The sequence below is a fragment of the Trachurus japonicus genome, chromosome 10 (assembly GCF_045865225.1).
Source record: "Trachurus japonicus isolate A0001 chromosome 10, Traja_1.0".
Taxonomy (NCBI): Eukaryota; Metazoa; Chordata; class Actinopteri; order Carangiformes; family Carangidae; genus Trachurus; species Trachurus japonicus.
Window position 1 is genome coordinate 36,160,343 of NC_140916.1, and position 24,772 is coordinate 36,185,114.

Genomic DNA, 24,772 nt, shown 5'->3' on the forward strand with positions numbered 1-24,772 from the left:
CCTCCGGCTGTCAGTAAGAACTGTGTGAACCCACCACCATCCAACTCAAACTAATCACCCTTCATTTCAGGCAGTTGGACAGCTGCTAGGTGTTAAGCAAACAAAATGAAAAGGTACTGCACCCTTGTGGTCAAAGTAAAGTACTTGCACAAACTAAAGAATAGCTCCCAGATTTCTTTTTTTTAATAATAATTATGACTAGTGATGTTAATGACTTTGCCCTGATTTTTATGACTAATAAACTATACTGATAATAATCACTACTAATAATGTTGAATACATCCCTCTACTTATTATTATATATAATTGGATATGTTAATAATAAATTCAGCTAATAATTATTAATAATGTGTACAGGTCTGGTTTGATAGTAACCAGACCTGTAGCTACACATTATTAATAATTTACATCACAAACATAAACAGCCTTTTGTTATTGTTCAGTAAAATAAACAGTAAACAAACCAACACCTAGTGTCTCTGAGCTGAGGTCCAGCCCTTCTTCTTTTTCTTCTTCTTCCTCTTCCTCTTCCTCCTCCTAGTGTGTCCTGACTCAGACCAGGTGTGTCCAGGTGAGCTCACCAGCTCCTCCTCTCTCTCTTCCATCAGCTCAGCTGAAGTAAGTCATTACCAAGAAATATCTTCACCATTGTGTTTAGGAAGGTGTGTAATATCATGTATTAAAATGTTGAAATTCAACTCCCGTGGGAAACCCCCTAAAAAACTACTCAAAGTTGGGGTTACTACTAAATACTCCATATAATATAACTTCTATTTGCTCGCAGTTCTACTTCTTTTTCTAAGTCATGGACATAGAGGGAGAGGACGTGGCCGACACAGGAACTGGCCTGGGGAAGAAACGTTCCTCAGGATGTCTGTTATCACTGTGACCAACATGGACATCAGGCACGTCACTGTCCCCTAAGAACATCATCAACTCCAACAAACAGCTCAGACTGAGGATGATCGGAGGGGAATGGATTCCTGCTGACAAGCTGAACCAACCTGTGAGGTCTGAGGAAGATACTGCACCACATTCACACACACAGATCAAAGACATACACATCGCTACAAATTGTGCTTCAACACTGACACTAGTTATGGAGAAACTGAGTGAAAATGATGTGCATGTGTTCATCAGGTCAAATAGTTAGAAAACCATTGCCATCCCATTTAAATGTGTGGATGGGCCAAATACAAGCTTCAAACATGAATCCATGCCCTCTGACATCTGCCCCATTAACCTGATGGGCAGATACTTGATGTGCAAATTAGACCTTTGTCTGGTGTCAACCCCAGACCCCCAAAACAAACTATCTGATGTTCTCACACTCCTTTGTTCACCACACCCCAAACCTGCAGTATGCATGTCAATAGAAACTGCAACCGTAAACAGTCTCTTTCAAGCTTGTTACAGAAGATAGAAAAAAAGAGTTTTAACAATGTCATGACACCAGAGGACCTGCATTGCACCTCCTGTGTCACCAGGACCTGACGAGACATATGAGGAAGGTTGGTTGGGAGAGAGAGTTGATAAACTATTGCAAACACATATCTACCAGACACAACACAGATGTGCTTTATCATTCTCTCTCAAACCAATTCAGTTCATGTACACCATGGACCATTCAGTCCCACACATCACACTTGCAAAACACCCATAAGATGACTTCCCGATCATCTTATGGGTGTTTTGCAAGTGTGATGTGTGGGACCCATTCAAGAAAAACATGTAAGCGTGCAGCCAACTGGCAAGAAACATCTGATCGATCTACCATAGTTTTACCGTCATTGCAGGGCTACTCTTCAGAGTTTAACATCCAGCTGGTACCTATAAAAATTTTTCTAGTTTTGTTTGTCTGTTTGCTTTGTTTTCTGTGAACCTATTTGTGATCACTCTGAAACCAGACCTTAGACCTTGCAAGACTCAATATTCACCCAAACAAAAAGCCATCAATGTCAGAACACCGGCCTTTGAGTCTCTTAAAGAAGCAGGAGCAATTGTCTTCATTGCCTTTAGCTTCAGTAGGCGAGACTTCACATGACTGGCTTCTACCAAGGTTACCGTCAAGGCAGCGCAGGCCTGATGGTCCAGAAGAACATGATGGACTCATCCAGTACAACTTCACCTGCCAGCAGAGATGAGGAGCAGTGCAGAACCAACGGCTGATAAGATGACAGACTTCCTTTAGGACATATACGACCATCAAGAGATCAGAGGAACAGCACAGACACCAATAACGCCCAAGGAATACACCCAAGTGGATTACACAAGTTTTATTGCACATCAGGAGACAAACAACCTCAACTCATGAACCATAGCCCTCAACAGCCAAAATTCCACTAACTGTCATGTGGGAAGAAGGATTCCTATTATTCTGTGACCTTTGCCATACTTCAACTCCATCCATGAACATTCTGTCTGCCCAAACCCACCACAGATGAGAAACTGCCCAATCCCAACCATGCTCAGGCTCTGTTCCATGTTTCTGCCTAAAAGACATTTACTCGCTGGAGGAAACAACAGCAACTCTCCTTGCCCCTTTCCGCTACCTTTTCACTTCTCCACTTCTTTCTAAAATAAACATCTGGACAAGATTTGTTGAAGCCCTCGTTCCAAACTACAAAGCCACATAGACAATTAAAGATCTTACAAACTCTATTGCAGAAGGCATGTCCCTGCTTTCGATAATCAATTATAAACTCGGTCAAGTGTCAGTAGGCTGTCTTAACATTTTAAATTTGTACTTGTTGTTTTGGTAATCACTTGTTTTGTCAGTCTGATCTCTTATCTGAAATCCATTTTAATATCTCGAGAACCACGTTTTAGATAACTTTCTACTACAGACCACCCTACCCTCAATGCAGGAGAACCTGTTTAGAACATGTAAAGAATGCATCGTTATTTTCTTTATTGTTGTAGCCGATACCTGCCTTTCCTGACTATAATTTCTTACTTTTTCCTCCTTTTTGTAATAACTGTAATGATGATTAAGTTGTGACTTTTTGAGTTTATGATTAATGAATAATCAAAAGGGAGAATTGTAATGGCAATTTCAATGCTGTTGTGTTTGAACCATTTGAGATGTCCCTACACCCTACATCCCTGTTTAAAGGGTTTTCTATGGAGTTTTTCCTCAGTGGATGTGAGGGTCTAAGGACAGAGGATGTTGTTATGATGGGATGTAAAGCCCTTTGAGACAATCTGTTTGTAAAAACGAGCTATACAAATGAAATTGCCTTGTCTTGCCTACCCTTTCCACCAAGATTTCAGGCCTTCTTAACCATTTGTGAGCTGTAATCTAAGTTTCACCCCCTTTATGTTTGAGTTACCCTGTCTTACATGCAACATCCCCACTGTTGTTTTCCCATGGAACCCACCAGAGTTCCCCAAATGGGAACACAACACAACTAGGGGGATATCAGTTCCTGTAATGTGTGAAAGCCAGGGCTACTAGACCAAAAGGCCCTTTGAAGACCCCTTAAGTATAAATGTAGATGTTACTTGGTGCTCGCAAAGAATTTCCACAACACGCACTGATCAGATACAAGTGAAAACTCACTTCATTCAACTTTCAGTTTTCAGGTTGTTTTGTCATTTTGTTTAACGACAACGACAACAAATTGGGGTCAAACTTCACACATCTCATGTTAGAGCTAACTGTCTGTAACCACGTTGCCATGGCACCCAGGTTGGCCATCTTGTTTTGATCTGATTTCTGAAACATGTAAAAAAAAACAGTGAATCTTCCTTCACCTGATCTCAGGAAACAGTTTTTTTCCAAATAAACATGTGAGAAAAGATTGTTTTGTGCAGGAGAGTTTTATGAAGCTAAACTATTACCAGCCTTTTATTGTGAAAAGTTAGGACAGGAAGTTCTTATGTTGATTTAACAACAAACTAGAGCTGCAACAATTAATCGATAAATCAAACCATAATTAATTATTAAAGCCTCAGTGTTTAGTATTGGGGTTAAACCGTGACATCCAGCGTTCAGATACTAGATTGAAGCGCTCACTCGCTCACCCCTCCCATCAGCAAAGTGACGGTGGCCGCCAAGGACAAACATGTACGCGAACTATCTGCTAACTGATAACAATCTCTTTGACCAATTACTATTGTTGTATTTAATTTTTTTAACACACGTGTCAGGATGTGTGGAGAAGGACCCAAATGCAGACAGAGGTGGAGACAGGTTTCGCTGACAAAAAGGGATTCATTGTTTACTCAAACCAAAAACAGGGAGCTGGCACGCTGGGGAACACAGGGTAGTACACAAGGGAAGACATAGGTGGTGCAATCAAGACAGGTGAAACACATTAGGTAATCACAAGGAGGGAGCACACAGGAAGACACGAAACTACAAAATAAGGCCAGGTTTACACGAAGACGGTGTGAACAGAAGACGCAAAAGTGGCGTCGCGTCTTCACTTTTTATTTCGCGTCTACACGAGCGTTCTCGGGAGGAAATCTGTGTGCATACGGAGACGCAAAAGTGTGTAGAAATCCATTGCTAATGCACGCCAGACCACTAGGTGGTGCTGTCACAAACGCCGCGATGCCAATGCGCATGCGTAGAACCTTCCTTCTTCTCGTCACTGTGCCGGGAAAATCAGAAAAGGAAAACATGGCTACAGCTAACAACAAGAAGAACTTTGTCTGGTCCGATGAAGAGGTCGAGCTATTGCTCCAGACCACTCTCAACTATAAAACCTCCAAGGCTCAGGAAGGCATTGACTGGGAGTCATGTCAGTCCAAATATACCGACATATGGTCAGCATTCATTGAACAGTACCCCACCCCCGCTGACGGCCAACCGAGGGGAACTGCCTTTCCACATACACCTGATGAGGTGGTGAAAACACAAATTTCGTCTAAACTCAAAGCAATTCGGAGTAAGTACAGGGAGGCGGTGGATTCACAACGCCGGAGTGGCCATGGTCGAGTTATCGCACTATTTTTTGAGTTATGTAAAGAGATATGGTGTGGATCGCCAGCCACCAACTTATTAGAGGCTGGTATTGAGACAGCTGAGATCAACGGCGACACCGTGGATGTTTGCAGTGAGGCTAGTGCCAGCGCCAGCGTCACATCTGATGACACAGACGCAATTGACAGACCCCAGACTCCAAATACAGAGACCCCAAATGCCGAGACACCAAATACCCAGACCCCACTCCAGAGACGAAGAGGCCTACTTCAGGTATGTTTTGCTCAGTTAGACCCAAGATTTGTGGAGTAAACACTGTAATCAAGTTCATGTATCTGTTACATTATTCCTTTTGTCAAAATTCAAGGTTACATGTACATCAGACTTGATGGAATTTTTTTTTTTCAAATGACATACACTGCCTATAATAAGTATTCACCCCCCTTGGATTTTTTTTTTAATAAATTAAATCATGACCAAAACAGTTTGACTTTTTAGACAAAAAATGAATAAGAAATAACTCCTTCATGTCAAACTGAGAACAGATTTTTACAAAGTAATGTCAATTGATTAAAAATCATAACATAAAATACATGATTTCATAAATCAATAAATCATCCCTTTCAAGTTAATATTTATGCACCTTTGGCGAATTGTGAGACTACCAGCATTTGTGAGCTGGGCGTCAGCTGAATTAGGTCTATGACTTTAATGGGGGTGAATATTTAATGCAATCATGTATTTTTACTAGGGCTGTCAATCGATTAAAATATTTAATCGCGATTAATCGCATGATGATCATAGTTAATCGCGATTAATCACAAATTAATCGCATATTTTTCATCTGTATATTAAATTGATTTTTTCAAATTGTAATACTTTTTTCAACATGAGAATAGACAAATGCTTGCTTTGTGCAAAAACAGGTTTATTTATTTCTACAATGAGAAATACTCAGTTCAAGTAACTAACATATGCAAACTGCATAGTAATGTTTATTACACAGTAGTGTGTTGAACTTCACACTCGATCCATTTAACAGAAAAGAATGCCCCTCAATGCACTGCATAGCAATTTGCATCAAATTCAAAACAAACAGGGTGATGCACAAATTTAAAAAATAAAGTGTGCATGAGTGTTATAGAACATGTAAACAACTGTTATGTTATATTCAGCAGAGGCTGAACAACCCAACCTCCATCTCCTCTTTTAACAGACCAAATAAACTTAACTAAACATCAGCCTCCATTTCTTCTCTTTTTTACCAGACCAAATGAATGTCAAGTTATTTCTTTCCACTGAGCCAGTTGTTCAAACAGACAAGCCTGTTGACATTTTCAGAAGCCAGGGAGGCTCTCTTCTTATTCACAATATGCCCGGACAGTGAAAACAGCCTCTCGCATGGCACGGAGGTGGCAGGTGTTGCCAAGTACTTGCGTGCAAGGCGGGCCATCATGCTGTGTGCCCCTTCATGGTTGGACCACCACTGCTGCGGACAATCCTCCATGTCAATAGTGGGCTCCGCCTTGTAGCGCTCCACACAGCTCTCAAGGCAGTCCTCTTCTTCATCAGATGAAGACCCTGGAGCAAGCAGGAGAGCTAATCTTTTCTTAGGTGGCCCAGGTGCCACTGGTTGTTGTTGCTGTGCAGGCTTCTCCTTCCTGAGTAAGGCAGTGATCAAACGCCACACCTCAGCCCTGTCAGGTTTGCTCAGACACTTTAGGTCCTTAAACCTAGGATCTAGAGCTGTCGCAATCCTCAGCCATGCCATGTTTGTTTTGTCCTTGCGTTGCTCCAAGTCTGCTGTGAAGGTCTCCTTGAATCTAACCATGTAAGCTGGGTCATCCTCAGAGGCCTGCATGACTCGTGACAGATGGCATAAGGCTGGCAGCACTACTGAACAGGATACAAACTTCTCTCCTCCGAGAAGTTCTGTTATGTACCTGCAATAATAGGGGAAAGACAGTGTTAAGAACTTGTTACATTCACCCACAGAAGGGCTAAAGACCCCCCCCCCCTTCTTTACACAGACACACAGACACACACACACACACACACACACACACTCTCTCTCTCAGCTCTCTTACTCTCACTCTCACACACACACACACACACACACACACACACACACACACACACACACACACACACACACACACACACACTCACTCTCACACACACACACACACACACACACACACACACACTCTCTCACTCTCACACACACACACTCTCTCAGCACACACACACACACACACACACACACACTCTGTCTCTTTCCCTCACACACACACACACACACACACACACACACACACACACACACACACTCTCTCTCTCAGCTCTCTTACTCTCTCTCACACACACACACACACACTCTCTCTTACTCTCACTCTCACACACACACACACACACACACACACACACACTCACTCTCACACACACACACACACACTCTCTCACTCTCACACACACACACTCTCTCAGCGCACACACACACACACACACACACACACATACACACCAATAGGGGGAACAGGGGACCTGTCGGGCCAAGCTGCCAAGAGGGGTCTTATGTTTACACTTATTTTGAAAAAACAAACATGGAATATAAAATTGACTTTTAAGGTGTTTTACCATAATATTACTGAAAATGTGACTTTTAATTATTTTTAGAGAAATTGCCAAGAGGGGACTTGGATCTCTGAGCGACATTTACCTATCAAAGAGTGGACCTCCACATACTGCAGTGGAGCTGTCTGCACCCATTCACTCACCTAACGACCCATTCACCTAATGAGTCTTTGTTTACAACAATGACTTTCTCAGTTTCTTTCAAGAATGGATAATATAACTTTAGAGTTATCATTACTTATTTTAAAGTCTCTGTAGTACAAATTGTATATAAATATATAATCATGGCCACATTTGAGAGTGAATATTTTTTATTGAATTGCATGCAGTTCAGAAGAAACATGACTGCATGCACTAATATCAAGTTCTGCAGTATAAGCAACAACATTTACTTTAAACCGGCTTTAATATAGATTAATTCTTTTTTCTTAACAAAGATAATTTGCTCGTCCGTCTTTACTCATCCATAAATGCGTTGCCTCTGTCATTCTTAGCAGTCCAAGAGGGGATCTACTATCATCTCAATTTTAAATAGTCAAAATGCTCTAGACATTTGGTTTCAACCAATTAATAGGAAATAGGAATGCATTTTATTTATTGTTTTGCATTGCAGAAAAAAGGTCCACACTTGGTTCATATGGAATGACAGGGGTCCACTGTTGGCTGGTGCATAATGACACAGGTTCCCACTAAGTTAGCATGGAGTGACATACACACTCCATCATGTATGAATATGAAAGAAATAAGCAAAAGTGATCATTCTTAAGATATTTTTTTTTCATCAAAACTTAACACAAACATTTCTAATAAAGTAGCACCAATAATGTTTTCATTATTTTTAAATGTAGGTTGTACTAGTACTGCAACAGACATATCTACAGTCTATTAATTTTTCCCCTACAAGAGTTTTATACTCCTTGACTGCATTTTTGTTATAGGAAAAAATATTTGAATTAAAACTAAGGGTTTTAGGCCATTTTAATGTACTTGCATCATGAATCTGTATTAATGAGGATGTATTTTATTTACTGTTTTACATTACAGAAAAAGGTCCACACTTGGTTTATATGGAATGACAGAGGTCCACTGTTGGTTGGTACGGAGTGACACACACACTCCAGCATGGGTGGATAAGCAGAAATGAGATAAATTGCTAAGTTTTAAGATACATTTTTAATCTAAATTTAATACAAACATTTGTAACTATTAATACACACAACACACACACACAAACACATGCAAACACACATATTTAAACTAAAGTAGCACTGGTGAAGTTGTCATTGTAGTTTTTTTAAAACATGGAATGTACTGTGAAAACTCAATGGCAACCTATCAAGATACTTAAGGGAATATTTCAGTTATTGACATTTATGGCTCAACAATAAAACATGTATGGGAAAATAAAGGAGGCGCTGGGGGGTCATCAGTTTGTCTGAGATACAAGGGATAATTCTTCTAGAGGATGGATTAACCTCACTAAGTAATATGATATACCACTGCAACACACCTTTCTACAGTCTGTCAAGTTTTTGACTTAATGCAGTTTCACACTCCTTGACTGCATTGTTGTCATGGGAAAACTACTTTAAATAACTAAACTCAGGTTTCAACATGGTCTGATGGCCCAGAGCCACAAAGTGTTATTCTGTAGTCACCTAATATCCCATATAGATGAAGCTCTGTGGTGGCCACCTATTGTCACTCTTCTACTTTTTAACAGCACATGGTTTCAATCAATTTTAATGTACTTGCATTCTAAATCTATATTAATAGGGATGCATTTTACTTATTGTTTTGCATTGCAGAAAAAAAAGGTCCACACTTGGTTTATATGGAATGACAGGGGTCCACTGTTGGTTGGTGCATAATGACACAGGTTCCCACTTAGTTAGCATGGAGTGACATACACTCTCCATCATGTATGAATATGAAAGAAATAAGCAAAAGTGATCATTCTTAAGATTTTTTTTTTTCATCAAAACTTAACACAAACATTTCTAATAAAGTAGCACCAATAATGTTTTCATTATTTTTAAATAGGTTGTACTACTGCAACACACATTTCTACAGTCTATTAATTTTTCCCCTACAAGAGTTTTATACTCCTTGACTGCATTTTTGTTATAGGAAAAAATATTTGAATTAAAACTAAGGGTTTTAGGTCATTTTAATGTACTTGCATCATGAATCTGTATTTATGAGGATGTATTTTATTTACTGTTTTACATTACAGAAAAAGGTCCACACTTGGTTTATATGGAATGACAGAGGTCCACTGTTGGTTGGTACGGAGTGACACACACACTCCAGCATGGGTGGATAAGCAGAAATGAGATAAATTGCTAAGTTTTAAGATACATTTTTAATCTAAATTTAATACAAACATTTGTAACTATTAATACACACAACACACACACACACAAACACATGCAAACACACATATTTAAACTAAAGTAGCACTGGTGAAGTTGTCATTGTAGTTTTTTTAAAACATGGAATGTACTGTGAAAACTCAATGGCAACCTATCAAGATACTTAAGGGAATATTTCAGTTATTGACATTTATGGCTCAACAATAAAACATGTATGGGAAAATAAAGGAGGCGCTGGGGGGTCATCAGTTTGTCTGAGATACAAGGGATAATTCTTCTAGAGGATGGATTAACCTCACTAAGTAATATGATATACCACTGCAACACACCTTTCTACAGTCTGTCAAGTTTTTGACTTACTGAAGTTTCATACTCCTTGACTGCATTGTTGTCATGGGAAAACTACTTTAAATAACTAAACTCAGGATTCAATATGGTCTGATGGCCCAGAGCCACAAAGTGTTATTCTGTAGTCACCTAATGTCCCATATAGATGAAGCTCTGTGGTGGCCACCTATTGTCACTCTTCTACTTTTTAACAGCACATGGTTTCAATCAATTTTAATGTACTTGCATTCTAAATATATATTAATAGGGATGCATTTTACTTATTGTTTTGCATTGCAGAAAAAAAAGGTCCACACTTGGTTTATATGGAATGACAGGGGTCCACTGTTGGTTGGTGCATAATGATACAAGTGCCCACTTAGTTAGCATGGAGTGAAATACACACTCCATCATGTATGAATATGAAAGAAATAAGCAAAAGTGATCATCCGTAAGAGAAATCTTTCATCACAGCTCCACGTTACACTTGTTCCAGGCTCTGCCCGTCGTTTTTCTCTAGAAATAGAAACTTTTTCCAACTTTTTTATCTCCGTAGCGATCGCACTCGTCTTCTCCTTCTTCTTCACTTCTTGCTCTGATCTACAGTCTCATTCGTTCTACACATCCCAGAAGCCCCAAAATTACTCACAGTGTGGGCGACAGCGTCCCCATTTACCAGCCGCAGAAAACTGCGTTTGACATATATGTATGTCAATGGCACTCAATGAGTTAAGTGGGAGGTACACAATAAATCTAATTCTAATCAAATTTATTTTGAAAACAAATAGTAGACTGGCAATCTGATTCAGTGATTAATTTGTTACACATTTGGGTTGCTTCCTAATGATTTTTTGATGTTTTAGTACCCAGCTAAACACAAGTGTGTATATTCCTTACTATCTACAGTATGTATGTGCCTTGTAGGCACTTTACTTGCAAGTGTGTGTATGCAGTGTTTCATAAATCTGAATATTTTTTGTCACATCACATCTACCCCGACACTTTAGAGCACTTCTGTCTCAACGCCGTGTTTGCCTTCGTTCTGACCTGAACACAGCATGTGTTGTTTGGGTTAGAAACATGCACATTTGCAAAGGAAAAAAAGCTAAATCGATTAGCGGAATCATTAAGCATGCACACACACAATCCCAAGGAAATGATCACGTGGGAACCAGTTCTGAAGAGGAACCGGTTCTCAGTTCCCACCCATAGACTTCAGTCTATGATGTGGACACAAAAGCATTCCTCTACATTGAAGTAGTGAAGTCATCAACACTCATGTATTTCACAGATCCTAAATCCTGGTACACACATAGAGATTCGCTAAATTTCAACCAATTTTTTTTATCTGTGAAAGACCACACACATGAAGATAAAAAATCTGTGATTGAACAGTTTTGATCGTATTGTGTGTGGTGTGCTGTGATATTCCAAACACAGCTCACCACACACATTAAGATTTTTCAGAATCTTGACCCTCCGGTCAGAAAACTCAGAAAGAGATCAGTATTGTTGTAGCTACTCTTTCGGGTCTATTTCCGGAATGGACAATGAGAGCGATGTAATTTTTTTTTAATGAAAGCGGGACACTTCAGCCTTTACAACGATCCCGTCTGTGTGTGTCTGTGTGTCTGTGGCTTCGGACGCCGAGCAGTCAAGCGGCTGTGAGCAGCGGTCACATGATCGCTTAAACATGGCTGCTCTATTGCTGGCTGTTGCCGGCTATGATCGCTACCGTCTTTGCTATCGGCTATCAGGAAATCTCCCGTGTATGCGTGAATGTCTGTGTGAACCTCATGTATTGCCAGGGCTGCACCGTGGCTCTCTGTGGGATTGCCGGTGTTGTGTCGAGAAGTGGCTTGCCGCGAGCAGCATGCAGAGCTTGGCAAGCAGGCACTTCTCAGCACAACACCAGCTTTCCACACACAAGATGACTTTTGATTTGTAAATATTGAACATGTTTAATATTTACGATTATCGGCGTCAAACGTTTTCCGAGGCGATTGTTGTGAGAATTTTGACTCTTAACACACCACACACTACAAGAGAATCTCATAAAATAATCTTAAAACCTTAGGATAATCGGCTGATTTTTGTCTTTGGTCGGAAGGGGGAAAATCGGGGCAAAATCAGCCCGATTATCTTTATGTGTGTGGTAGGCTTAACTCTACCTCCACTCTCCACTCTAAATGTGAAACTGGCTTCTGAGAAGTGAGTGAAGTGAGTGAGGGCTTTAAATCTGTGCCAGATGACTTGTGTCAGTCCTTGACTGTCGGCAGTGTGGGGGATGGTTTCTTGTAGCTGACGATGGTCGTTAGCAACTCTGAAAGGCAACCTGGAAAAGACTAACATCCTTCAGCCAAGATCATATCCAAATCAGACTAGCAGACAATGGAATTCCCCAGTCCTAGGTTGGCCATGTGCTACACACCTATGGACTTCTGTGACAACTGTAAAGAGTGGGTGTCCCAGCAATAATCCACCCTGTCAAGTCTTTGATGAGTTTTGTAAAGGTGTGTGATGCCTTGTGATCAGTATAATATTTTGTCAGCCTTTATATGATCTACCATTGTGTGCCAGAAGAAATGTTGTCTGAAATTAGGATTAATCAGATTGCCAGAGATACAGGGGATAAATCAGCTATAGTGGATGGAATAACTCCAAAATACCCACTGTTGAACTACTGCAACACACATTTTTACCTACCAAACTATTAGCTCTACTGGAGTTCATGTATACCTGTCTGAATATTTTTGGTCCACAACAAAAATGAAAACTAAAGCTAAATTTGTGTTTTTTTCTGTATATTACACACTGTATCACATTGTCATACACATCTATAGATGAAATTGGTGTATAAATTGAAACCTAATTTAAAGTTGTCAAAAGGTACAGGATTGGCACAGGATCAGAGAGTTTACATTAAGTGGGAAGTACACAATAAAAGCTGTATTCAGTTCACACTGGTGCTCAGCAGAAATGGGTCTGATTGCTTTCAGGATGTGTGGATTGTACATTCAACAATCCCATATTACCTTATTCATAGCATCTGAAGTGGATTATAAACAAATTCAATTAATTGTGTTCAGAAGATGGTTATCTAATTAATGTATATTTTTAAGTAATTCATTTCTTATCTATTTTGGTTGTTTCCTAATGATTTTCTTTCGTTTCAGTACCCAGCTAAACACAAGTGTGTATATTCCTTATTATCTAGGTATAACCTTGTGCATGTTGTAGTAAGCAATGCGACTTCATTACATTTACACACAGTTATCTAAGTCGAGTTGAACATTTTTAATGGGGTTTCAGTCTATGATGTGGGCACAAAACATTCCTCTACATTGAAGTAGTTAAGTCGCCAGCACTCATGTATTTCACAGATCCTATCTTTAAGGTAGAGTTGTTGAACTGGGATCTGAGAAGTGAGTGAATGGAGTGAGAGTGGAGTGAGAGCCAGATGACCTGTGTCAGTCCTTGAGTGTGGGCAGTGTGGGGGATGGTTTGTCGTCGCTGACGATGGTCGTCAAGCTTTTTCAGGTTGGGCTTCAGAGTTTCTACCTTCTTTCAGCCAATATCTTTATCCAAATCAGACCGACTGAGACATAGGTATTCCCAGGTCTTAGGTTGGCCATGTGCTACCTACGCACCTATGGCCTTTGGTGACTCAACTTCTGTGGCAACTGTAAAGAGTGGGTGTACTAGCAATATTCCATTTTGTCTAAAGAATTGTCAGTTCTTTAATGAGTTTTGTGAAGGTGTGTTATAATATTCTGTGACAGGGCCTTTATATGAGCCACCATTGTCTGCTAGTAGTAATGCTGTCTGAGAACAATTAACATGGAATAAGAAATTAGGATTCATCAGATTGTCATGGATACAGGGAATATGTCAGTGTGTGGACGGAATAACCCCAAAAAGCCCCCTGTTAAACTACTCATTAAAAGGTATTTAGAAAATCAAGGGAAACAAAGGAACGCATAAATATAAAAATACATGCAAAGCCTTACAAAGCCTTGTAAAGGACAATTAGGACACAGCAAGAACTATATTCCTCAGACACGGTCCACAACACTGTCAACTTTTTTTATTTGTGTTGCAGCAGTTCAACATTGAGCTATTTGGGGTTATTCCATCCACACAATGCCTTATCCCTTGTATCTCTGACAATCTGATGAATCCTAATTTCTTGTGCCATGTTAAGTAAGCTGTTGTTCCCAGACAACATTTCTGGCAGAGAATGGTAGCTCATAAAAATGCTCTGTGACTCTATATTGCATTTACCCATGTTTCAGTCAGTCTGATTTGAATGTAAGTAAGTGGAGTGAAATGCACACTCCATCATGTATGAATAAGAAAGAAATAAGCAAAAGTGATCATCCTTAAGAGAAATTTTTCATCAAAACTTAACACAAACATTTCTAATAAAGTAGCTCAGATAAATACAGTGGGGCCAGGCCGTTAAGTGCTTTAAAAACAAACATTAAAAGTTTAAAATCAATTCTGTAAGGGACAGGGAGTCAGTGAAGGGAGTTAAGAACAGGAGTAATGTGCTCACGTCTATTAGTGTTAGTTAAAAGACGGGCAGCAGCGTTTTGGACAAGTTAGAGGCGACTGAGTGAAGACTGGGAGACGCCAACATAAAGTGCATTGCAATAGTCCAATCTAGAACTGATTACTGCAACGCATGGATGGCTTTCTCGAGGTCGTGACAGTTTAAAAACATTTTGACTGTGTGAATGTGTGTGGCAATAGTTTAACATAGGGATCCTCTCAATTAATGATCCCTTGTATCTCTGACAAACTGATGATCCCCCATTCCCTCTGTATTTTCCCAAATCAAATTGTCGTATATCAGTACCTCTTTGATGGTTTACTTGTACATAATATATCATCGTAGGTTGCCATTGAGTTTTCACAGTGCCCCCCACATAAAAAAACACAACATTACCGTTGCTACTTCATTATAAATGTTTGTATTAAGTTTTGATGAAAGTTTTGAGCTTTTGAGGTTAATCCATCCTCTAGAAGAATTATCCCTTGTATCTCAGACAAACTGATGACCCTCCAGCTCCTCTTTTATATTCCCATACATGTTTTATTGTTGAGCCATAAATGTCAATAACTGAAATATTCCCTTAAGTATCTTGATAGGTTGCCATTGAGTTTTCACTGTAACTAACCCTAACCCCATGTTTAAAAACAAAAATACAATTACAACTTTACCAGTGCTACTTAAGTTGAAATATGTGTGTTTGCATGTGTTTGTGTGTGTGTGTGTGTGTTATGTGTATTAATAGTTACAAATGTTTGTATTAAATTTAGATTTAAAATGTATCTTAAAACTTAGCAATTTCTCTCATTTCTGCTTATCCACCCATGCTGGAGTGTGTGTGTCACTCCGTACCAACCAACAGTGGACCTCTGTCATTCCATATAAACCAAGTGTGGACCTTTTTCTGTAATGTAAAACAGTAAATAAAATACATCCTTATAAATACAGATTCATGATGCAAGTACATTAAAATGACTTAAAACCCTGAGTTTTAATTCAAATATTTTTCCTATAACAAAAATGCAGTCAAGGAGTATAAAACTCTTGTAGGGGAAAAATTAATAGACTGTAGATATGTGTGTTGCAGTAGTAGGCTACACCCTACATTTAAAAATAATGAAAACATTATTGGTGCTACTTTATTAGAAATGTTTGTGTTAAGTTTTGATGAAAAATTTCTCTTACGGATGATCACTTTTGCTTATTTCTTTCTTATTCATACATGAAAGCCATATTGCGCATGCGTGGCGTCTCAGTTCTCTGTCAAGTTCGGCTCTCAGAATCAACCCTTTTTTATTCGTTTCCACGGCTTTTTAATTTGATCCAAGACAACGAGCCACATCCTAAGCAGTGGCTCTTTCAGCCGGGCTACTGTTTTTAATGATCGATTCTGCTGATCGCTTCATTTCAAGCAGAATTTGGGTGGCTCGCTGCCGCCCGCCGCCATTCTCCGAGACGCCATTAGAGTAAGGCCGGCTTTTAAGTTTTACTCACTTCTGTGTGTTTCCACCTCCACCGTATGGACAATTCCTTCCGCTAGTACGTGGATTGTTTCCCCACGAACACTTCGGCCGAGGGCTGAAGCCAGTTCGACCAAATCCTGCAGCCAGGCACTCTGGAGAGTACTGCCACCGCAAGCGGAAGCCCACCTGAGTTCGTCTCCTCCAGCGGGCACGGTTTGTGTGCCCCGGCCGAGCTGTCATCCTCTGCCTCCGGCTGCTGTCTTGCTGTTTCGCCTTCGCACTGCTGTGGGCTCCAGGACGGAGCCCTGGCGGGTAGGTGTCCTGCACGGCACTTTTCTCTCCTCCATAACCTCGACCTGCACATCGTTCCCGGCTCTCTCCGGCTGTCTGCTCTGCTGGCTGCTGTTCTCTCTCCCTCTGTTTCAGTGCATCGCATCCACATCCATGCCTCCGCTCTCCTCGCCGTCCAGCTGTGACAGCTGCACCCGTCTGTCCGGAAAGATCCTGGAGCTGGAAGCAAGAATCTCTCGCCTCTACCAGATCCAGGAAGATGAGAAATTCTTGGACACCATTGTCTTCGGTCCAGCCCAATCGGACCCAAACAGAGTCTTGGGGTCAGATGTCACCGTGCCCTCAAATATTGCCCCGCCCCCTTCTGCTCCAGAGCTTCTCACTTCCGCACCCCCTCCCCCCCCTGTCCTGGAGAAGTCTTGGCCACAGCTTGGGGCCAAACCGAAGGGCCTGATGAGCTCAACCCCCCTCCACCATGAAAACTGGTCCCTGGTCAGTGGAAAAGGAAGGAAAAAATCCCCCCCACCTCTTCCACCTCTTTTTAATCTCCACCTTGAAAGCAGATATGACATCCTCAGTCAGGGAGACTTTCCTCCTTTGCCTGTATCCTCTCAATTCAGGTCCCCCACCAGGTCAGCCCCCCCCCCCTCCACCCACTGTGCCTAAGCCTCCCCCTGGGTCCCGCCGCTCCACACCCTGCTTCACTCCTGCACCCCGGGCACCCCGGGCAGGCCCTGCCAGGCTCCCAGCCTCTGGTCACACAAGGTCACAACACACTAGCCCCCCCCCCCGTCACCTGGCCCCCCGCTCAACTCTCCCCCGTCCCTCTCCACCCACCGAGATAGTTGTGGGCGACTCCATCACTAGAAACATCCGTCTGCATAACTCTACTACACACTGTCTACCTGGTGCCACTGTCAATTCACTATTAGACAAGCTCCCTGACCTGCTCCAATCAACTCCCCCCTCTGTGAACCGCATTATTGTCCATGTGGGGACAAATGACACTGCCCACCGGCAATCTGAGGTGCTCAAAGCCAGATTCAACAATCTATTTGAGTTTTTGAAAACGTGTGGTAAAACAGTTTTCATCAGTGGCCCTCTTCCCACACTCAACCTTGGCTCAGAACGTTTTAGCAGACTCCTGTCCCTCAACTCCTGGCTCCAGGCTGCCTGCAGAGAGCAGGACATCAACTACATTGACAATTTTAATTTATTCTGGAACCGTCCCTCTTTTTACCAGCGTGATGGTATCCATCCAAGCAGGTTGGGCAGCCGCGTTCTGTCTGGCAACCTCCAGCACGCGGTATTGAATGCATGACTGATAACGACTGAATCAGCCCCCCCCACCCCTTGCAGGGGAGAAGCTCCCCCCTCCTTCTCCCTCTCCGTTCCCCCCCTTGATTCTACACGTCAACAGACTCTCCCAATCTCTAGCCATCTCCACTCATTGCCTATAACCACTCCAACTGTTGGTTCTGTCGCCCTCACCACAGCCTTTACACCATGCAATTCTCCACTCGTCATTCCTGTCTTCATCTCGCATAGACGGCGTCCTGCTCAAAGTCACCAGCATGGGGCCCATACATGTCTCCTGCGTTCACTACGCCCCTCCTCACTTTCCCCTCCCTCGACTGTTAAGATGGCACTGATCAATATCAGATCTCTTAATAATAAGACTTTTATTTTGAAAAACTTTTTTTCTGCTCACACTTTGGATTTTTTGCTGTTAACCGAAACCTGGCAAAAGCCAGGTGATGTCAGTGCCTTCTCTGAGCTCCTCCCTCCCAGCTGCTCTTTTTTCAGCTGTCCACGAGCCACTGGTCGAGGTGGTGGTGTAGCCTCTGTGTTCAAAAATAAATTCAAATGCAGGCTCATCACAACAAATACTTACTCTAGTTTTGAGCTCCAGGTTTTTGTGCTAGATAATAACTGCTCCATCCTGTGTGCCATTATCTACCGTCCCCCTAAGGCAAACCAGAATTTTATTTCTGAATTTTCTGAGTTTTTAGCAGAGTTTTTACCAAAATTTGACAAAATTCTAATCTGCGGAGATTTTAATATACATGTCTGTTGCTCAGCTAATCAATTGGGAAATGACTTCAGAAATCTTTTAGATTCTTTTGATCTCACACAATTAGTGGCCGGACCAACACATAATCTTGGCCATACATTGGATTTAATAATCACCTATGGTCTCTCGGTGTCAGTCAAAGAGATCAGTGTCACTCCCCTCTCTGACCATCTTCCCATACTCTTCGACCTAAGAGTACCATCTCCTGCAACTAAGCCCGTCTTACCTCCTTGCCGTCGCCGCATTATCACCTCTTCCACTGCCAGTGATTTTGCATCAGCATTTCAAAATAGTGATCCCACTACCTTAGACAACCTGTGTTATCCTGCCTCACCTGACTGTTTCATCTCCTCCTTCCACTCTACTTGCACTTCAATTCTTGACTCTGTAGCTCCTCTAAGGATAAAATCCTCAAAGTCCAGGGCTGATCCTTGGCTGAATGATTACACTCGCGCTCTTAGGCAAGACTGTAGATTGGCAGAACGGAAATGGAAGAAGCACAAATCTCCCATTTTGCTGGGTATCTGGAGGGACAAGTTAGCTACTTATCAGAGAGCTATGAGAGATGCAAAATCTCTTTATCTGTCCAGACTCATCTCTACGAGCAGCAATCGTCCAAGGGTATTATTTAGTACAATAAACTCTGTCATAAATCCATCCACTAGTAGCCCTCTAGATGCTTCAACAGCAACTTGTGAAGAGTTTTTAAAATTCTTTGTTGACAAAATCGTTTCTGTTAGGGGAAAGATTACTGCTAACACCAACGTCGCAGATAATAGGCTGAATTCTGCCTCTGTGCACCCAACTGCTGTTCTTAATAATTTTGAGCCTGTTTCCCTCTCCCTCCTTTCTGAGATCGTGCAAAAGCTAAAGGCAACCACCTGTCCCTCAGACATTGTTCCCGCTAAGGTGCTGAAAGAGGTTTTTAATACTGTCGGACCTTACCTCCTTGTTTTTATCAACATGTGCCTTAGCTCAGGTACTGTCCCAGATCTTTTTAAACATGCCGTGGTCAGACCACTTCTCAAGAAACCTCACCTGGATCCCTTAGTTTTATCTAATTTTAGGCCCGTTTCTCATCTGTCTTTTTTATCTAAGGTCTTAGAGAAGGTTGTTTTTATTCAGTTACAATCTTTTCTGGAAAAAAATGCCATCTTCGAAAAATTTCAATCTGGTTTTAGATCCCGCCATAGCACTGAGTCGGCTCTACTTAAAATCCACAACGATATCCTCCTTTCAGCTGACAATAAAACCCCCATGATACTAGTCCTCCTAGACCTCACAGCAGCATTCGATACAGTAGACCACTCTATTCTCATCTCCCGTCTGTCCAATCACGTGGGCATTCAGGGTCCAGTTCTTAAATGGTTTTCCTCTTACCTCAAAAACAGGTCTTTCTCCGTTATGATTGGAGACCTCTCATCCTCCTGTGCTCCCCTCTCATGTGGGGTCCCACAGGGTTCCATTCTCGGCCCCCTTCTTTTCACCCTCTATCTACTACCTCTTGGAAAGATCATATCAACGCATAATCTTCATTTTCATTGTTATGCTGATGACATTCAGGTTTACCTCCCAATCATCCCAAATGCTCCAGCTGCTCTAAAATCCCTCCTCAATTGCCTAGAAGATATTAACCTGTGGTTGACAAAAAATTTTCTGCACTTGAACCAGTCAAAAATGGAATGTATTGTTTTTGGTACCTCTGATGTTTGCGAAAATGTGATTAGTAACTGTGTCTCCTCTTCCGTTGCCTCTCTTTTTAAACCTGCTGTAAGAAACCTGGGAGTTATTTTAGACCCTGGCCTATGTTTTGATCAGCAGATTGATTCAGTAGTGAAGCTAAGTTTCTTTCAACTGCGCCTTTTAAGTAAAGTTAAACCATTCCTCAGCAGGAACGATCTTGAAACGGCTATACATGCTTTTATCAGTTCTAGGTTAGATTATTGCAATTCCCTGTACTTTGGCATTAAGCAATCATCTCTCTCCCGCCTTCAACTGGTACAAAATGCTGCAGCACGCCTCTTAACCAACACCTCCCGTTACAGTCACATCACTCCCGTTCTCTGTTCACTACATTGGCTCCCGGTTAAATTTAGAATCACTTTTAAACTGTTATTATTTGTTTTTAAAGCTATTCACGGTCTTGCTCCAGAGTATCTGTCCGATTGTTTAAAACTTAGACGACACTGTAGAGCCCTCCGGTCCTCAGAACAGCCCCTGTTAGAGGTCCCCTTCTCTAATTGCAAACAGTGGGGGGATCGGGCCTTTTCAATAGCGGCACCAAAACTGTGGAACTCCCTACCCCCTGAATTATATTTTATTGATGACTTGGCACTTTTTAAAGCACGTCTTAAAACTCATTTGTTTAAACTGGCTTTTAATATTGATTAACTTTTACCTTTTGATATGTATTTTATTGTTGTGTTTTCTTGTTTTGTTTTTTCCATGCCATTCGTCACCTGAAATGTTATTTCTTTTCTGTAAAGCACTTTGATCATCTGTCCGATGTTGTAAGGTGCTATATAAATAAACTTTATTATTATTATTATTATTATTATGATGGAGTGTGTATTTCACTCCATGCTAACTAAGTGGGCACTTGTATCATTATGCACCAACCAACAGTGGACCCCTGTCATTCCATATAAACCAAGTGTGGACCTTTTTCTACAACGTAAATCAACGAATAATTCCTATACAGATTTATGACGCAAATACATTAAAATTAATTGCAATCACATGCATTTAAAAAGTAAAAGTCTGACCATAGGTGGCCCCAACAGGGCTTCATTTATATGAGATGTACGTGGCCAAAAAGTAACTTTGTGTGGCTCTGAGCCATCAGGCCATGTCAAACTGTGAGTAGTTTAAGTATTTTCCCGTGACAACAATGCAGTTAAGTAGTATAAAACACCAGTACAGTGAAAAATTAATAGACTGTAGAAATGTGTCTGGCAATAGTTTAACATAGGGACTTTGTGAGATTAATCCTCTCAATGAATTATCCCTTGTATCTCTGACAAACTGATGATCTCCCAAACCCTCTGTATTTTCCCCAAAGATAACAAATTGCCGTGCCAATACTTTAATATCAGTTACTCTTTGATGGTTTACTTGTACATAATATATCATCGTAGGTTGCCATTGAGTTTTCTGTAATATAAAACAGTAAATAAAATACATCCTTATGAATACAGATTTATGATGCAAGTACATTAAGATTACCCTAAATCCTAAAACCCTCTATTAAAAAATGAATAGACTGTAGAAATGTGTGTTGCAGTAGTACACCCTACATTTAAAAAATAATTACAACATTATTGGTGCTACTTTATTAGAAATGTTTGTTTTAAGTTTTGATGAAAGTTTTCTCTTAAAAACTATCACTTTTGCTTATTTCTTTCTTATTCATACATGATGGAGTGTGTATGTCACTCCATGCTAACTAAGTGGGATCGTGTGTCATTATGCACCAACCAACAGTGGACCCCTGTCATTCCATATAAACCAAGTGTGGACCTTTTTCTGCAATGTAAGTCAACTAATAATTCCTATACAGATTGAGAACACATGTATATTGTAAAATTGAAACCCTGTGCTTAAAAAAACTGGACAAGCAACAATAGCAAGGTCAATTATTTTTAATGTTTAATCAGAATTCAACAGAAATTATCTAAATGACCATTTTATCTCAAATTTTGTCATGGGTGATCAATTTTTTCAATATTTTAAAATTTCTATTATACCTAATACAGTGTTGAGTTTAAACTTAAGACATCCATGAAACTGGGACCTTCATATTTTGTTACGAAGAATAACAAATTATGTTTCAAGGTACTGGTTTGTTCACTAAGGAGCCTGTTTGATAGCCTCTCTACAGTCTGAAAGGCTGCCGGGGCTGCTAGTCGTTCACACTCTGGAGGAGTGTAAGAAACGACGTGTGTGAATGAGTCGTTAAAACCCCTGCTCCAGCCTGCCGGGGCACTGCTGAATATGGTATTTTACACACACACACACTCAGGTCCCCTCTTGGCTAAAGTTAAAAAAATTAACCAGAAGGTTTTTCACATGATTTTAAGTTGATTTAAAGCATGTCCAACAGGGGACCTAAAAAAAGTCCCCTGTTGGCTGCTTGGTCCCCTGTTGGTGAATGTGTAACGACGCCGATGTCCCCTCTTAGATAGGAACAACAGTGCACACACACACACACACACACACACACACACACACACACACACACACACACACACTCTGTCTCTTTCCCTCACTCACACACACACCTAGAAACAATTATTGCATCAATGGGAGTATCAGACAGTAACTCACCTGCAGGGTTCCAGCACTGCCTCCAACTTCTGCAGTTTATCCAGCTCAGCTGCTGTTGGCATGGTGACCTTGGTTGCATGGAGGGCCAGGGCATCTCTCAGTGGTTCTTGATTTCTCAGAATACGCCTGATCATCTCCAGGGTGCTGTTCCATCTGGTTGAAACATCCGGTGTAAGCACCTCTTTAGTTTTTCCCCTCGCAACTTGTTGCTGCTCAAGCTCCGCTGAATTTGGCGCACTGTGCTTGAAATGGCCGACTACCTTTCTGCATTTTGCCAGTGCATTATCAAATGGGCTGTGTTGTAGAGAAACGGTGATAGCTCGCTGGAGAAGATGTGCTGTGCAGGGCATGTGCTCAAACGGGAGCTCCTTAGACGCCGCGATCATGTTCCGTGCACTGTCGGTGGTCAGCGTGCTGACTTTCTCTGTGATGCTCCACTCTCTCGCTATGTGCATGAAATGCTCCGCGCACGTACTGGCGAAGTGCCTCTCCTCTGTTTTCATAACAGTTAGAGCTCGCGACTGAAGTCTCCACTCGTCATCAAAATAATGCGCCGTGACGCCGAGATAACTATGATTACTCAGTGAGGTCCAGTAGTCTCCGGTCAGCGCCACTGTGCCTGTCTGCCCCAACGCCGCCGCCACCTTGGCTCTCTCGTCCTCATACAGCTCGTGGATATTCTTGACCGTAGTGGCTCGACTAGGCAGTTCGTATGTCCAGTCCTTGGATGCAATGCGGATTATTTCTCGCAGACCGTCGTCCTCCACAATACTTATCGGCCTGCACGCTGTAGCCACCCATTTAGCGACTGCTTTTGTAAGTTTGCGGCTTGTAGAGTCGTCCACCTGTTTCCCTTTCAAATTATCCAGCGTGGTTTGCTTCATGCGAGGAGGGGGCGCCGGCGTCTCTGCATCCGCTGTGTGCTTGGCCGACAAGTGGTATTTGAGACTTGACGTACTCCGGTGGTAGGTAAATTCACGGTGACAATAAATACAAATGACTTTTGTCCTGTCACGAGAGCCATCTGGCAAGACTTTGTAGCTGAATTTGCCATTCAAAATACTATAACTTTCCATTACTGCTCACGGGGATGTGGTCTGTTCGCGGCATCGACCTCGGCGCATTGCTTCCTGGTTTTCCAAGCTACGGAATGGCCCGAGGTTCAAATGGCCCGAGGTTCAAATGTCACTGCGTTAATCGCGCGTTAAAAAAAATAGTGCCGTTAAAGGCATGCTGCGTTAACGCGTTAATAACGCGTTAACTTTGACAGCCTTAATTTTTACATTATTATTTTTAATTAATTGACATTACTTTGTAAAAATCTGTTCTCAGTTTGACATGAAGGAGTTGTGTCTTATTTATTTTTTGTCTAAAAAGCCAAACTGTGTTGGTTATGATTTAATTTATAAAAGCAATAAAAGGAGAAAACCTCCAAGAGGGGTGAATATTTTTTATAGGCAGTGTAAATAAGGCTTTAGAGAATGGTGTTGTGTGCTGTTGTTATATCCACGACTACTGTACTTTATTGTACAATATTGACATTACCTTAACTTAATATTTCCATTAGAAGTAGTACTTTTACTGGAGTATCAACCATGTATATTTCTACTTTAACTATCAATACTAAGGCAGTCATCAGCTTATGAATGTTACTTCCTCTCTCCTCTTTTCAAGGCAAGGCTTGATGGCCATAGAACCGAAAGGCTTCAAAAGAAAATTCGCCTGGATCCACAGCAGGCAGACCTTGAAATAAAAAAGAAAATAGCTGATATAATGGAGAGGGCGGTGAGAAGCAAC

The 24,772-nt window shown here is 41.4% G+C and overlaps 2 protein-coding genes across 2 annotated transcripts in view; both read right to left on the reverse strand.

The window, feature by feature from the left end:
• Nucleotides 1–24,772, reverse strand: part of LOC146980330 (uncharacterized) — a 41,185-nt gene that overhangs the window by 7,866 nt on the left and 8,547 nt on the right. The window lies entirely within an intron of this gene.
• Nucleotides 6,120–24,056, reverse strand: LOC146980331 (E3 SUMO-protein ligase ZBED1-like). Its single transcript, XM_085788605.1, has 2 exons — nucleotides 22,976–24,056; nucleotides 6,120–6,873 (listed from the first exon to the last, which is right to left on the reverse strand). The coding sequence occupies exons 1-2, from the start codon at nucleotides 24,049–24,051 to the stop codon at nucleotides 6,216–6,218; spliced, it is 1,734 nt and encodes a 577-aa protein (XP_085644731.1). The 5' UTR covers nucleotides 24,052–24,056; the 3' UTR covers nucleotides 6,120–6,215.

Excerpts from the sequence above, each read along its gene's own strand:
- LOC146980331 (XM_085788605.1), bottom strand. The coding sequence starts at position 24,051 with ATGGAAAGTTATAGTATTTTGAATGGCAAATTCAGCTACAAAGTCTTG. Across the intron at positions 6,874-22,975 it reads GCAGTGCTGGAACCCTGCAG|GTACATAACAGAACTTCTCG; the intron begins GTGAGTTACTGT and ends CTATTATTGCAG.